General features: G+C 40.6%; 1 protein-coding gene across 1 annotated transcript; it reads right to left on the reverse strand.

Moving 5' to 3' along the window:
• Nucleotides 1-1378: 1378 nt before the first annotated feature.
• Nucleotides 1379-12091, reverse strand: clta (clathrin, light chain A). The gene is made up of 5 exons (XM_084555935.1): nt 11829-12091; nt 11063-11091; nt 9894-10011; nt 9578-9689; nt 1379-2625 (listed from the first exon to the last, which is right to left on the reverse strand). Exons 1-5 carry the CDS (start codon nt 12004-12006, stop codon nt 2454-2456), a joined length of 609 nt encoding a protein of 202 aa, XP_084412061.1. The 5' UTR covers nt 12007-12091; the 3' UTR covers nt 1379-2453.
• Nucleotides 12092-14589: the final 2498 nt, after the last annotated feature.

Below are 14589 nucleotides of genomic sequence, written 5' to 3' on the forward strand. Positions count from 1 at the left end.
GTTTCGCATGAATTGTAGCTGGCTGCCTGAAACTGCTGCATCTGTTCAACCAGACTATTGTTGCCAGTGACCTTTTACACTGAATGTTGAGATTATCTACGAAAATCAACTGATAGAAGTTCATTAGGTAATAGATAACCTGAACAACCAACAATTTCAGTTTGTCAGTTACCCTCAAACATCTAGATCAACCTGTTTCATGTTCTTTCTGAAATTAATTACAGACTTCAAAGAAGAACATCATGTGAACATATCACAGGGGAAACATGGCCAAGATAAATAAACTGCAGTATGCCAACGCCCACATTTAGGAAGCATCTCCATATTTCATGATGTTTTTCAAAATACCATTCATCTTCTGTAACCGCTTGTTCCTGTGAAGGGTTGCGGGTCTGCTGGAGCCTATCCCAGCTGTCATCAGGCGAGAGGCGGGGTACACCCTGGACAGGTCTCCAGTCTATTACAGGGCTAACACAGAGAGACAGACAACCATTCACACTCACATTCACACCTACGGCCAATTTAGAATCACCAATTAACCTAACAAGCATGTCTTTGGACGGTGGGAGGAAGCCAGAGTACCCGGAGAGAACCCACGCAGACACAGGGAGAACATGCAAACTCCACACAGAAAGGCCCCAGACCCTAACCCCAACCCTATTGAACCCAGAACCTTCTTGCTGTGAGGCATCAGTGCTAACCACCACACCACTGTACCTAATCCTCAAACCAGAACTAAGTGCTGCCCACTGCAACTATGTTAACTATGTTTGTGAATGAATGGGTTAAATGCAGGGAACAAATGCCCAATATAACTTGTACGACAAGAGATTCTTCAAAAAGTCCCCTTAATTCAGGCTGAAAAACTATTTTCTGTGTTAACTTTTCAGAAGAACAATTAATCCTTTACTCAACTGACTACTGAAAAACTGGTTACAGAAAAACAGGTCAGTCCAAGCCCTTGCATGCCACTCATCAGTGTCAGCTTTGAGAAAACTCACTGTGCCATCCTGAAGGCTATGAATTGTTACGGGAAGGAAAAATCACAGAAGTGATTGTGTGCATTTCCTCAGTTAGAGCATTTACTTGATTTAACTCTTTTAACAACACTTTTAAAACACATACACAAAACTCTGCGTTGCTATGGTATTAGTGTTTACTAGCATGAGGAGTGTAGCTAGACAAAAGCAATTAATAATAGCGTCACAGATCAGGACTTCCTTCCTGATGACGTATCTATTTATATGTATCCATATCTGTTTTTAATAGATACATGCTTGTTCTTCCCTTTTAACTCATCATCAGCACACATAACACCACATGGCTAAACAGCACACTTCTATTGGATACCCAGTTGAAGAATGACACAACAAAAGAATCCGATTTACTTTTTACTGATACTGAAATCAAATGGACAATGAACACACATGGTCAAGCAACAGATGGCTAGTATCTAGTTCTGTTTAAAACCACAACGTCTAATTTCAGTGACATAAATGTTTTATATACTGTATATATATTGCCTTCTGTATATGTACATAGGTACACGCATAGAGTACATACACACACTTGTTGAGGTTTTAACACACATACAAACAGGTCACATTTATTGTAATGACTGGACTTTGTTCAGTTCCTGACTGGGGAAGGGGGAGGCTTTCAAAAGAAAATGCATAGATTGGAAAATTCAACACAATACGCCACAAGCAGGCTCTACACACACAGTTCAAAGTACACACACTGAATCTGGAGTTTTGTCTTAGAGTTTGGTCCTTAAAAAAAACATTAAAGAAAAATGTGTAGATACGTTTTTCGTAAGGGTGGGGAAACATAAGCTGATGTATTGGAGGGCTAAAGTTGAATAAAACCACTTAATATCAACCCTCAAATGTCAGAGGAAGATACATGGGATTGGCAAGTTAAGAGTTACAGCATAACATTGTGGGAATGATATTGTTTGGGGGCCATGTAAAGCAGGTTGTAGTGTAGCTGTAGGCCCAAACAAACATCAACCCTTCCCTTTTAGTGTCCCAACTCAACACCTTTACACAAATGTTGCGCAAGACCACAGACCACGAGACCTGGCATAGATCTAACAGGCCTTGATGACAGTAAAACTAAAAGAGCAATACATTATACAGTCTTGACTGGTCTGTGGAGGTGGTGCACACAGGTGAAAACATTTCAGAGGGCAGAGAATGATGTACAGGTACATGAAGGCTAATCTCTACAGTCCTGCCAGGAGAAGGAAAGTTAAATGAGGATAGGACCACTGGATATTTCCTTCCACTGGGGGACAAGACATGTCTGTGCATGGAGGATGGATGTGACACAAGGGAAGTAAGACCCACTGTCATTGGAATACAAATGATTGAAGATCAGGAGGAGTTGTGTTGTTGGTGTGTGGTGGAAAGAGGATGATATGGAATGACGCCCTGAGCAGCGCTGGGTGCCTAGCGGACAAGCGGAGACTGCTTCAGGGAGATGAGGACGGAGCGCAGGCGAGACACGTCTTTGGCCTGCTTGCTGGACTTGGGGTTGAAGTCGCAGAGCCGAGCCACCCGCTCCCACTCAGTGCCGGGGTTGTTTTCATCCAGATCTGAAACCATGGCTTCCTCAGCCGCCCTGCAAGCCACAGAGAGGAGGAAAGGACATGGAATAGAGAACAGTCAGCGGGGGGGGGGAAGAGGTAACATAAACACTGATATACGTGCAGCCCTGAGAACGTACTCTGCTGACCACCAACACACACCTGTTCAGATGAAAAACTCAAGTTCAAAGTGTAGTGCCAACAGCACAGCCTGGAATCTAACTGTTCAGATTCTGATATCAAACATATTTGTGAGTTGGTGTTTAAAATTCAGCTTTACATACAGATCTGAGTCTTTGCACCATTTTTGGCCGGGCTGGACTTCAGCAGAGTCTACCTCAGGGCATGACAGTCCGATGACCACACAGAAACATCCATCAACCTTTAAACCCACTAAGAGAAACCAGCTTTAAAAGCTTCATTACTCGTGGCATGCCCCAAACTCTGCTTACACATTACAGTACAGTCGCTAGTATTTTGAGTCTTCATAACAATAAAGGGAGGGACATACACAACACTGAAAAATCCATAGAGAAAACCAACTTAAGTTCAAAATAATACTACTAATAATTGTACGGTCTGAGAAGCATTTTTTGGTTGGTTAAAAATGCAGTTCTGGTCAGAACTGGGGGACGGGAGCTCGCCCACACCCATGCACCTCAACTTGCCCTGTGTTTACATATTTACAATTCTCTTTCCTCAACAAGAAGTAAGTATGGAGATAATGAGCTCATCTGCATACTTGTTCTTGGTTATGGGGAACAATAATGGCAAGTTCTGTTGATTTTTTTTTTTTTTAACCAAGCCCAAAAGAACTGGAAGCACTACTGGGCCGTAGCCATGCATTTTGCTGCAGCAGAAAGCAGGCTTTTTGGAGGTGTGGCAAAGAATGCGTTTACTTTGACTTCATGTGTCTTTAGTGTGGAACAGATAAATTAAGATCTTCTTGGTAAAGGTGGTCGTATTTTTCATATGTGAAACAAAAAAGAGACATTTACACTCAAGGACTTACCACATATTTGAAATTAAAACACCAAAGTAAAATAAAAACTAAAGAAAACAAGGTTTAAAAAAAATGGACCAATGCCACTGTCGCAAAACATTTTGAGATGCAAGCCACAGATTATGTCTCAACTAAATTAAGCTGTCATCACACCCCACCCACATACATAGCATCAATTCCACTGCCAGAATTATTTGCAACAATTCTTTTTCTAGTCCCCACCCACAGGCACAGACTGAACTAACTACAACACAGTACACAAAGTAAAATGGAGGATGAGAAGCTAATGAACGTCACAACCAACTACAAATACACAAAAGACTAAAGGACCACAACATCAAAGGAGGGACATACCAAACGTCTATCTAGGCAGTGGATCTAACCGTCAGCCAGAAAAACTGGGTTTCGGTGCAACGCATAATAAACACACAAATACACACAGAACTAAATCTATCCCCTGTCAAAAATATGAAGTATTTGGAGGTTCTGGGGTTTTATGTTTTTACTTAACTGGTCTAGGCGGTAGCAAGGATGGTTAATGTGTGTGCTTTAAGGTGCAGAGGAAAAGAAAACAGGGAGAAACAGTTTCACAAGTCAGAATTTAGAAGATAGAGATAGAGAAGGGAGAGAACGAAATAAAAGACAACAAAAATGAGCTAAATGCAGATGTTGAAAGCTGGCATGCAGAAGCAACATTTTTTTAATTTCTTGTTGTAGAAAATGATTAGTGTGCAGCCTTCGGTTTGGTATGTGAACAGTTTCCTGCATATATTAGCTCATGCCACATTTTTAGACTTTATGCTGCATGGTCTCACTTATAAAACTGTGTTGATTACTCCCTAATGATCATTAACTCCATTGTTGGAAAAGGGTCCAATATTATCTTAATATGTCACTTTACTGCAACTTATTTGACTACATTTGTAAATAATGTGGCCAGATCAACATTTATCCAAAAATGTTCCAAGCATTAAATGTTATTACTAAGTGTTAACAGCCTGTCACACAGAGATAAATAGTGTGAATCACAATGCTGGCTAATGGTCAAACCCAAGTATTTTGATAGCAAAACCAAAGGCTGCACAGCTCGAGCTAATGGAGAGCGAGCTGGGCACATTAGCATTTCATCCTATAGGTCAGCAGTAGCTACAGAGCAGCTAACATTCTGATAAAGCATGAACACAGTTTGAAGCAGCTGTGTATTGATGACATGACTGGTTGGTTCCTGCAATAAAAATTTTCAGTATATCTGACTGTAGTACCAATAATAATAAGAATAGGAGGAGTCCATTGGGGACAACTTGTATTGGAGCTTATTGTATGTGTAATATCACATGAAAACCAATTCTGAGCTCTATAATTCTACCTGGAGATTAAATTCAGACTAGTTCTACAAAATCATTGACAGAATTTGGAAAACACGTGATGTTTAAAAAAAGATATTAAATGAGCTCTTTGCAGCCTCTGAAAAACTACAGAAAAACAGTATCATTTTTTGATTAACTTTTCATATTGTGAAGTGAAATCATTATCTCACATTGTCTACTCCTCTTAAGAAAAAAAAAAGCTTAGCTCCATTATAAACACACACAACTGCTTCAAACAAGCATCCTACTCCTGAATAACATTTTGCAGATTAATTCAAGAGAAACGGGCACAAAGAAGTTAAGTGAAACAAAACACTTCCTGTTAAAGTTCATACAATTACTGTAAGCAAGTTAATAATTGGAAATGTATGAAATGTATTGCTGAAATGACTTAAAGGGAAACAGTAAGGAGGTGAATAAAGAACGATAAATGAACCAACACAGGCACATTAGTAAAGAATTTAATTTCCATGGATTTGACTGAGGAGCTCGGCAGCATGTGTGTTAATTGCATGCTGTGAAATATCCTGACTGGCATCAACTTGCAAATGACATGCAGATGTATGGGGTTAAAATGATTACCACAGTTTGTATTTGATGTAACAACTACGAGAGGAAAAACTAGAAATACAGGCAGTTAAAAATGGGGAACTAAATGGGGAAATAAAATATAGGAAGCTAACTAGTGCCCTAACTAATGAATGGAATATGATGTAAGTGGTTGATGAGAATGGGGAAAACTAAAGAAGAAAGAATTAATAGGAGGATGTTAGTTGGAGCAACATACACATAACCAATGAGTTCAGAGAAGGGCTGCTTGTAGAAGTCTTCATCCAGCACCCTGGATACAAATCCGCCCAAACGACAGAGCAGCAAGAAGGCAGGAGAGAGGAGAGACAGCGGTAAAAGGGAGAAGAGGATAGAAACACAAGCATTATAGGTTACCACACGATAATCAGCTCAGGTGTATAATCAAAGGAAGGATTTCTAAAAGTGGTGCTGGGAGCTTTCAGAAAATCAAGGGGGCTTCTCGGGTGATTATGTCCGTCCCATGAAATCTCTAATGAGATGGCAGTGGTGAATAACTACAAAACAGTTAATTAACAGCATCATCAAAATCTACTATGTCATAACTAGGGATGGCTCGATACAACTTTTTCATGTCCGATACCGATACCGAGAACTTGGAGTATCTGCCGATACCGATATCAATCCGATACCTTCTTTTCTCCTCTGTTAAGTTGTAAATAATACATAAAGTTTGTATAGATGTACTTTGCTCAGTATGGACATCTAAAAACACCATGGTCAAACTGTGCAACAAATATTCTGCTCCCCTAAGGGAAGAAATAAAATAGCCCACGATTAGCCTGGGTGTTCCCATACTGCTTTGCGCGCGATTTCATTCTCGCTGCAAAAGCAGTCTGGAAACCATCGCCCATATTTTCTCCTGAGATAGGGAACCAATCAAAGAACGGGGGGGGCAGCAAGACGATGACGACGTCTATGCCCGACACCGAAGCTTGTAGTGTGTTAATCCAACATGGCAGCGGACCTAACGTTACCGTTCGATGCAGCCTTAGACAGTGTTTTAAGTAGCTTAGAACGCAAGTTTATTTTAAAAAAAGAGCAACGTTTGGCGTTGAAAGACTTCATTGCCAAGAAGGATGTGTTTGCTCTGCTACCAACAGGCTTTGGCTATGAATCGCGCGCAAGGCAGCATGGGAATTACCAGGCGCATTTGATAGACATTCGTAGCGCCCAATAAACGGCTCTAGGCATTTGTAAAACCACGCCTCAAATACGAGAAAATAAACACGTAGTTTCCAGACCAGCATCTCATTGAGATGTGCAGTCGCGTCAGCCAGGCTAGCCCACGATGTGCCTCACGCCATAAGCTCTTTATTTAAACTTCAAATCAGTGCAAACTGCAAACTTGAATGTTTCTTCTTTCACATGTAACCTCTGGGGTTGAACTGTATGTAAAACACCAATATCAAACTAGATATAGAATGGACTCAGTTCCAATGTTCCATTGAAGACTATAGGACAGGGGTGTCCACACTTCTTTGGCTTGCGAGCTACTTTTGACCATGTCAAAGTGATCTACCTATCCTAAGTCATATTAATTGTTGCTTCAGCGTTAAAAGCTCTATCCATCTTTGTTTTTATTTTTATCAAGAAAAATGATAAAAAACTTCACCTTTACAAAAATAGCGCTGTCTCTTTAAGAAAGACGGTAGTCTTGGGTTGTTGTTGTTGAAGTTGTGCGTGGCTGTGGATGTGTGCCGCTGAACTGAGGGCATGTTGCAAATATAAAGTAAAAATAAAGATGAAGGTTTGTCTTGCTGTTTGTTTTGGAGCTGCAACAGATAACTGTTAAGCCAGACTAACATCTAAAACATTATTTTTTTTTTTTTCCTCAATGGCACGCGATCTACCCGCACCGGTCGATCGCGATCACGTAATGTGCACCCCTGCTATAGGACACATAGCTGCTTTAAGTGACTGCTAACTTTAAATAACTGTCACAAACACTTGCGTCCAGTGCTGCCGCCATCCCTTGAGACACTCACGTTGCACAAGTTGCATTCGGCTGTTTTACTTTTCTCTTCCTTGTGTGCAAAGTAACTCCACACAGCTGACATGATAAGAGCGCTAAGCAAATTCATTGTCACGATGTTCTGTTTACACATGCTTGCAGCAGCTGCTCTCTGTTTACGCCACGTCGCGTTAAGTTAAGTTGAGCATTTGGGCTTAGGTATCGGACCGGAAGGGCTATAGTTATTTTTTTCGATGTTCGATCCTGAAATTTTGACCAATATCGGACCGATACCGATCCTAAGTATCGGATCGAGCCATCCCTAGTCATAACTACAGCTAATCAACAATTTAGTGTGGGGGGCTTTTGTTAGGAAGATTTTTGATATACTGATATGATTTATGGTAGGGGATAGGAGCCTGTCTCTACTGTCTAGAGTCTACATATTTTACTATTAATAAATAACAATTAATAATGAAAACAACAGTCAGTTGCAGCCCCGGCTACTAACAGAATGTGTGCCACTCACTCACAGTTGTAAGAGGAGCCATGAAACTTATTGATTTATAAGAGAGTACACCTGTCAATATAAGACTGTCGATCACAAATAGACGCATGGTGTTGCAAGATGAGAAGGAAGTTATGGCTGGTGGTGGTTTATTAATAATAGGGCAGCAGGGCTACATTACAAATTAAATGTTAAATGTTAAGTTACCATGTATTTTGAAGTACTTCTTTACATAGTATTATGTGACAGCAACACAAACAATGACTGTGAGCACTAGTTATCATCATTTAATAATAGCTGCACACAGAACATAATTAGTAGTATGTCAATTAATTAAACCAAATAAGAAAAGAAGACTGTGGTTTGTAAATATTGTTAGAATGACATCTGAGTCATTTCATTTTAAAAATAAAAGACAAAGTCAGACCTGCACCTCTTCCTTCAAACAATGGCATCACTATGCTATATCAGGGGACTAATTCCGTTAGATAGTTTTTAGTCACCTCCTACTGGCAATTAATGAAAACAGAACTGGATTCAGTCTAAAATAACAATATAAGCACAATACAACAGTTGCTTTTATTGTCTGGGTCGTAATCCAGTGTACAGTACAGCAGTAACTTTTGCTGACTGATAATATTAGGCTTAAGTTGAAGTGGAGCTCAAAAGATATTTCAGCTGAATAGTTGGTTAAAAACAGAATGATGTGTGCTGGAACCGACAAAACAGTGTTTGTATATGAGGGGACACACACCTTAACACAGTAGAATATGTTGCTGGGCCACTGTTTTAGACCGCAGTTGATCACAGAGAGATCATGAGTGGTTCCAAGACGAATTTAAATACATAATTAGAAAAGTGTTTGTGTGTCAGTCACAGCATTATTACATTCATGGCACACTTAAGGCTGACACCTGAGGGAAGGGGCTTGTTTTCACATTATGAACAAGTGAACAAAAGAAATTCTAACAGAGTTAGAGTCTGAGCTAATAACAGAAAAGGACACCAGAGCACTGTGCTTTTGGACAGATAAGGCAGATCGATTTCTACTCCCCAAGGAGAGCCGACACATTGGACTAAACCTTAGTCCTCGCTGTACGTTCACCCTTCAAGTGTGCAAGACAGGGGCTATTACTTAAAGGACTGGTGAGTAGGTCAGTTTGACCTCCCTGACCTCTCCTCTTCAAAACACATAGGTGAAGGTTTCACAGAAAAAAAAAGTTTAAGGCTCCTATCTAGTGCTGGAGTCTTTGGAAGACAATCCCCTCACTATGTAGATATGAAAGTCTCATTTTAAGTTAACAATAACACCCCCATTTGCATTTAAAGATGACTATACATTAATGAATACATTATTATGACAACTATGTGAAATTTCTGCTAATAGATCCCTCCTAAATCCTATACACTGGTGACAACATTCTAAGACAGTTTGTGAAAATGTAAAACCTACTCGTTTGTTTGGACCAGCCACAACCCATAGATGTGCACTTTTTATTGTAATAACAGAAATCCCTCATTCACATTAATGTTCTGTCTTGTTTTTATCCCTCTGAGAAGCCAGTACCTGTTGTTGGTTTTGGTTTTCTCCAGCTGCTCATTCTGCCTGGCATGCCACTCCTCCAGTTCCACCTTGGCCTTCTCTTTCCACTCTGACTCCTGCTTGCGAGAGTTAGCATCTGTGGCAATAACAAAGTACAGGAATAAAACAAGTGAGTGATCTGAACTGACAGAAAATCAGAAAATGGAGGAGGGAGAATTCTTAAATACCGTATGTGGGTATTAAAAAAAGACCTGCTAGCTTTGAATATCCAGCACTTGAAACAGATTTCCACATCTCAGAAATTGCCTCATCTATTTCATAATAAAAACTCTGTGTTTACCCAGCAACTCGAGTCTCTCGCTTTGTTCCTCCCTCCACTTGCGGAGACTTTCAGGTTCGGCCTGCAGTCGGTCTGCACTGGAAATAGCTGCATAGGCATCTGATGGACCGTTGCTTTCCTGAAAAACAATGGACACAACAGGTTAGAGCTAAATGTATTAATTCAAAAAGAAAACCATTTTATCACGGACATTTACTTAAACTAGTTATGAAAAAGAAATGTTCAGTTCCAATTTTTCAGACTATCGACTGATAGTAAAAATCGGAAACACTTATATCAGTCGTGATTCCAATATCCTTGCAGAACATTTGTTCAAAAAAAAAAAAAAAGGGAGTTTGTCTCACTGCCAGAAAAAAAGCCCTTACATTGCAACAGGAAGAAATGTTGCAATGACAGCACAGGAAAAGGAAGCTGGAGTGACTAGAACAGCCAGATGCTCAAATCTTAAGTTAGTATTGAAACACCTCCGCTACACTGAAAAAAATAAAATAAGTATTTTCCTCCTAAACACTTTAAATACTACACACATATCTCTTAGCATAACAAGCAGGAGAACTGAGCACATCTCAGTTTCCCATTTAAATCGCTTGAAGGAAAATTGTTGTTTATTGCATCTTAAACAGTAATTATCCGGGACACCAGGGAACATCACTAACATTGAGTCAGACATGCCTACAAACACAGGCAGTCATACAGATAACAGTCAACCACTGTGCTTCCCGCCTCTGAGCTGCAGTTTTACTGTACAATGAAGTTTAACCACTGATATTTTTGGTGCACTCATGTTTAGTTTTACCAACTACGACTGATTTAAATAATCTGTCGTACTGGTTGGCTTGTTTACAACATGTTCAGTGGACATTCTTGTAATATAATGGTCATGTTCACAGATCTGATCTTTCATGAAGGATGTAGAAGACATTGCTTTTGCATACCTACAATTTCAGTGTTTATTTTGTATTTTACTGTAACATTATGAAAACAAGTATGTCACCTATTAGTAAGGTTTGGTAAATACTAAAATAATAACAACAGTGACCGGAAAAGCTTCTGCATATTCAGTAGATAAAAACACAAGACTATATTTAGCAACCCAAAGATCAATGATGATAGTGAATATCTTCACCTTTTGCACACATAACACAATAAAAGAGGAAAGAAAACATTACCCCATGAAGATCCCCATTTACAGCACCATCTGAAAAAGATAAAATGGTAGTTAGCATACAAGCAGACAACAGATTAAACACAACACATATTTTTAATAAATAATTCTTTCTTGGAGTAGAACAACTACAGCGTTATAATGTCTGCTCCCTAGCTAACGGGAAATCCTTTACTGCTGATGAAATTTCGTAATAAGACATGTCAGCATTTCCCACTAACTACAACTGCTAAACCACATCGATACTACAGCTCTGAGGAAATAAGGCAGTCACGGTCAAAGGTTATTAACCTGTACCAATTTCCTGTAGAGGCTGTAAGATTAGCTGGCAGAAACAACAGCAGCTACCTGAATATGTAGCACTAGTCGAGCTGAGTGAGAGGCAATGAATGACGGCTAGTAACGGTAAAACTGGTGTTATCAGAAAGCTTCATTCATTTAAGGGAAGCTAGAAGGCCACTTCACAGTACATATGAACAAATATATCAGTTTATTTTCTTCAAGTAATCATTTGTAATTGTCAGAATACGCTGACAACCGTTAATGCTAGCTAAACCCACTTGGCTAATTTGCTAGCACAGCTAACGTTAGCAAGGTGGCTAAAAGAGCATCAACTTAACGGTCTAATAGGAGGAAAATAACGTTTATGTAAACCAGGCTATAATTCGTTATCATCATTCACAGCACACTATACGGTTATATTATGAATAATTAGACAACCAGTATATGGTTGAACAAAGTTTCTCCGCTTGACCATAGCAGCCACACACCGTTAGAGTCTGTCAGCGACGAGGGGACCTCTCCACTGTCCAGGATGCTGAAGCCTTCGTCGTTTTCAATCCCCGCGATTTCGCTCTCCTGCTGGGCCAAAAAAGCGGCAGCAGGGTCCTCTTCTGAACCCACGCCGTTTCCAGCGGCTGGCGCGTTCAGCATGTCAAAATCATCCATGTTGAGTGTAGTTGTGTGAGGATAAATATGAGAAAGGGAGAGCAGGTGTAGGAGTTCACCGAAACTGAACAGTTCAACGGGAAGAAGGACGAAGGGGGGAGTGGGGGGGGGGGGGGCACACTGTTGGAGCTAGCAGAGCGGAAACAGAAGAATGACCAATCACGAAGCTGGATCGGTAACTGATTGTACTGATATCCAATCAAACAACAGCTGCCTCAAAATTGGACCAATCATATCGTTGAACTCTTGCATACGGGTCCCATGACCTGCTACGTACTGCTGAGCTGTCAAAGCAATGAGAAAAATCTGCAATATAAAGCGTAATATCTGCTGTGCGTTTAATGTGTTTCCATTGTCATTCATCCGTTTTATTTCGGTACGTAGGCAGTCAGAAAAGTACACAATCAATTACTGAAACATTAATACACCCAATATTTATTAAGAACATTGTTTTTGTTCGTGTGCAAATCTAAAAAAGTTTCACTGTTTTAGACGACTGAAGGGTTTGCAGTTTTATTCTCTACAAATCTACCAGGCCGTGTTGTAGACAAACATCCCCTCAAACCTCTTGCTGCGAATATCATGCACCATGTATCTTTTATTGTGGTCATCAAAACAGCTCAATCGTAGTCGATCACATCATAAAACCGCCCATTTTCCTTCAGACTCCTGCAGGCCTCCTGTCCAACACTAGCTGGGGGTTTGGTTTTCTCTTTGCCACCCTGGCAGCAGGAGTGTCCAGCCCAAGTAGAATGTCACTCTGGTTAATTATTAACGGCTCTGACTGTCTCAAAGGGCTCAAGTGACATGCAAACACTCACCTGACTCAAGTCGTATAGTTGGGATCATATTGGTTTTAAAACATGGGAACGATTTCTCACTGTTTTAAAGCTAGCAACACTGTTGGATATAAACTAAATAAAATCTTAACCAGCAATGCTACATTCTGCAGTGACAATGTCATCCTATCTGATTCAGTGCTTTTCAACATTCCCGTGACACAACTCACCAGTCTCTGCAGGGGTTATTTTGCCAAGGAGCGTGACTATCATCTGAACCAAGCCCCAGTGAAGATCGTTAGGGAGGAGTTGGACCGCAGAGCTGTGAAAACGCTGCCAACACGTAGGCTACAGTGTTATGTGGAAACTCCTTCAAAGCTGTTGGAAAATGTCCAGGTGATAACTATGAGGCATGGTGAGAGGGTGCAAAGTTGTTGTCAAAGCAAGAGGCGACTACTTCAGTTAATCTCAGAGTTAGAGAATGTTGTTTTGCTTGCTCTAAAGCCAAAGCTATGGAGTTTGTTGTACTTCTTAGGAAACCAATTTCTCATCATACCGTTCTGCTGTTCCGATAGCTGGCTAACCTCTTTCCATGTTGCACTGATATCGGCCTATATTGGTTTTAAAACATGGGAACAATTTCTCACTGAACACTCAAAGCTCTGCGCTACAGTGTCTTAAAGCTAGCAACACTGTTGGAGATAAAGTAAATAAAATCTTAACCAGCAATGCTACAACTACATTCTGCAGTGACAATGTCATCCTATCTGATTCAGTGCTTTTCAACATTCCAGTGACACAACTCACCAGTCTCTGCAGGGGTTATTTTGCCAAGGAGCGTGACTATCATCTGAACCAAGCCCAGTGAAGATTGTTAGGGAGGAGTTGGACCGCAGAGCTGTGAAAATGCTGCCAACAAGTACAATGTTATGTGGAAACTCCTTCAAAGCTGTTGGAAAAGGTCCAGGTGATAACTATGACACTTTAATTGACTACTTCAATTAATCTCAGAGTTAGAGGATGTTATGTTGCTTAGGCATGTTTTTCCAGCATTGTTAAGTCTCCAGTCTTGGTGGGTCTGTTCTCATATATTTTCTAATTTTTTTTGATGATTGGGTGGAAAACATCCCGTTTATTCACCTGGATCCTACTTCTGTGCTACACCTCTTCAGTTGGTTAGGCAGGGTTGTGAGTCTTTGCTTGGCTGTCTCTAAAGCTAAAGCTGTGGAGTTTGTTGTACTTAGGAAACCAATTTCTCATCATACCGTTCTGCTGTTCCGATAGCTGGCTAACCTCTTTCCATGTTGCACTGATCTCGGCCTCTAACCTCTTTCTCCATGGAGGATGCTGCTCCTTGTTACCTGTGTTCATCTTATAGCGAAGTGTCTTGAGGATCACTGTTGCTGTGGCGTATATCAGCTTGTTGGTCTCAGTGATGTTCGTAATGCTGCATTCACGTCTTCAAGTAGACTTTCAGAAGGTCCTTCACTTAGTCTTGGTAACCGGCCTCTGAGGTTCCAAGTGTACATCTTACGCATGATCTTCAATCTCAGGTTAGCCGCCCCTGTGCTAATCTGGGAAGAACTTGTCACTGGGTCTTGGTACCCAATCTTGGATGGGGATGATGATGATGATAAACCCCCCCCCCCCCCAACCCATTGTTCTGACTCTTCCTTGCCGTAGCATTTCGGTTGTACCTCGTCAATCTCTAGTTGTCATAGCAGCTGCTGTTCGCAGGTGTTGGAAAACTGAGTCACTAGTTGTTTCAATGTGAATGCTGCATTTCAAAGCATCTTCACTCGAA

This window comes from Chelon labrosus, assembly GCF_963514085.1.
Source record: "Chelon labrosus genome assembly, chromosome: 2".
NCBI classification, from domain to species: domain Eukaryota; kingdom Metazoa; phylum Chordata; class Actinopteri; order Mugiliformes; family Mugilidae; genus Chelon; species Chelon labrosus.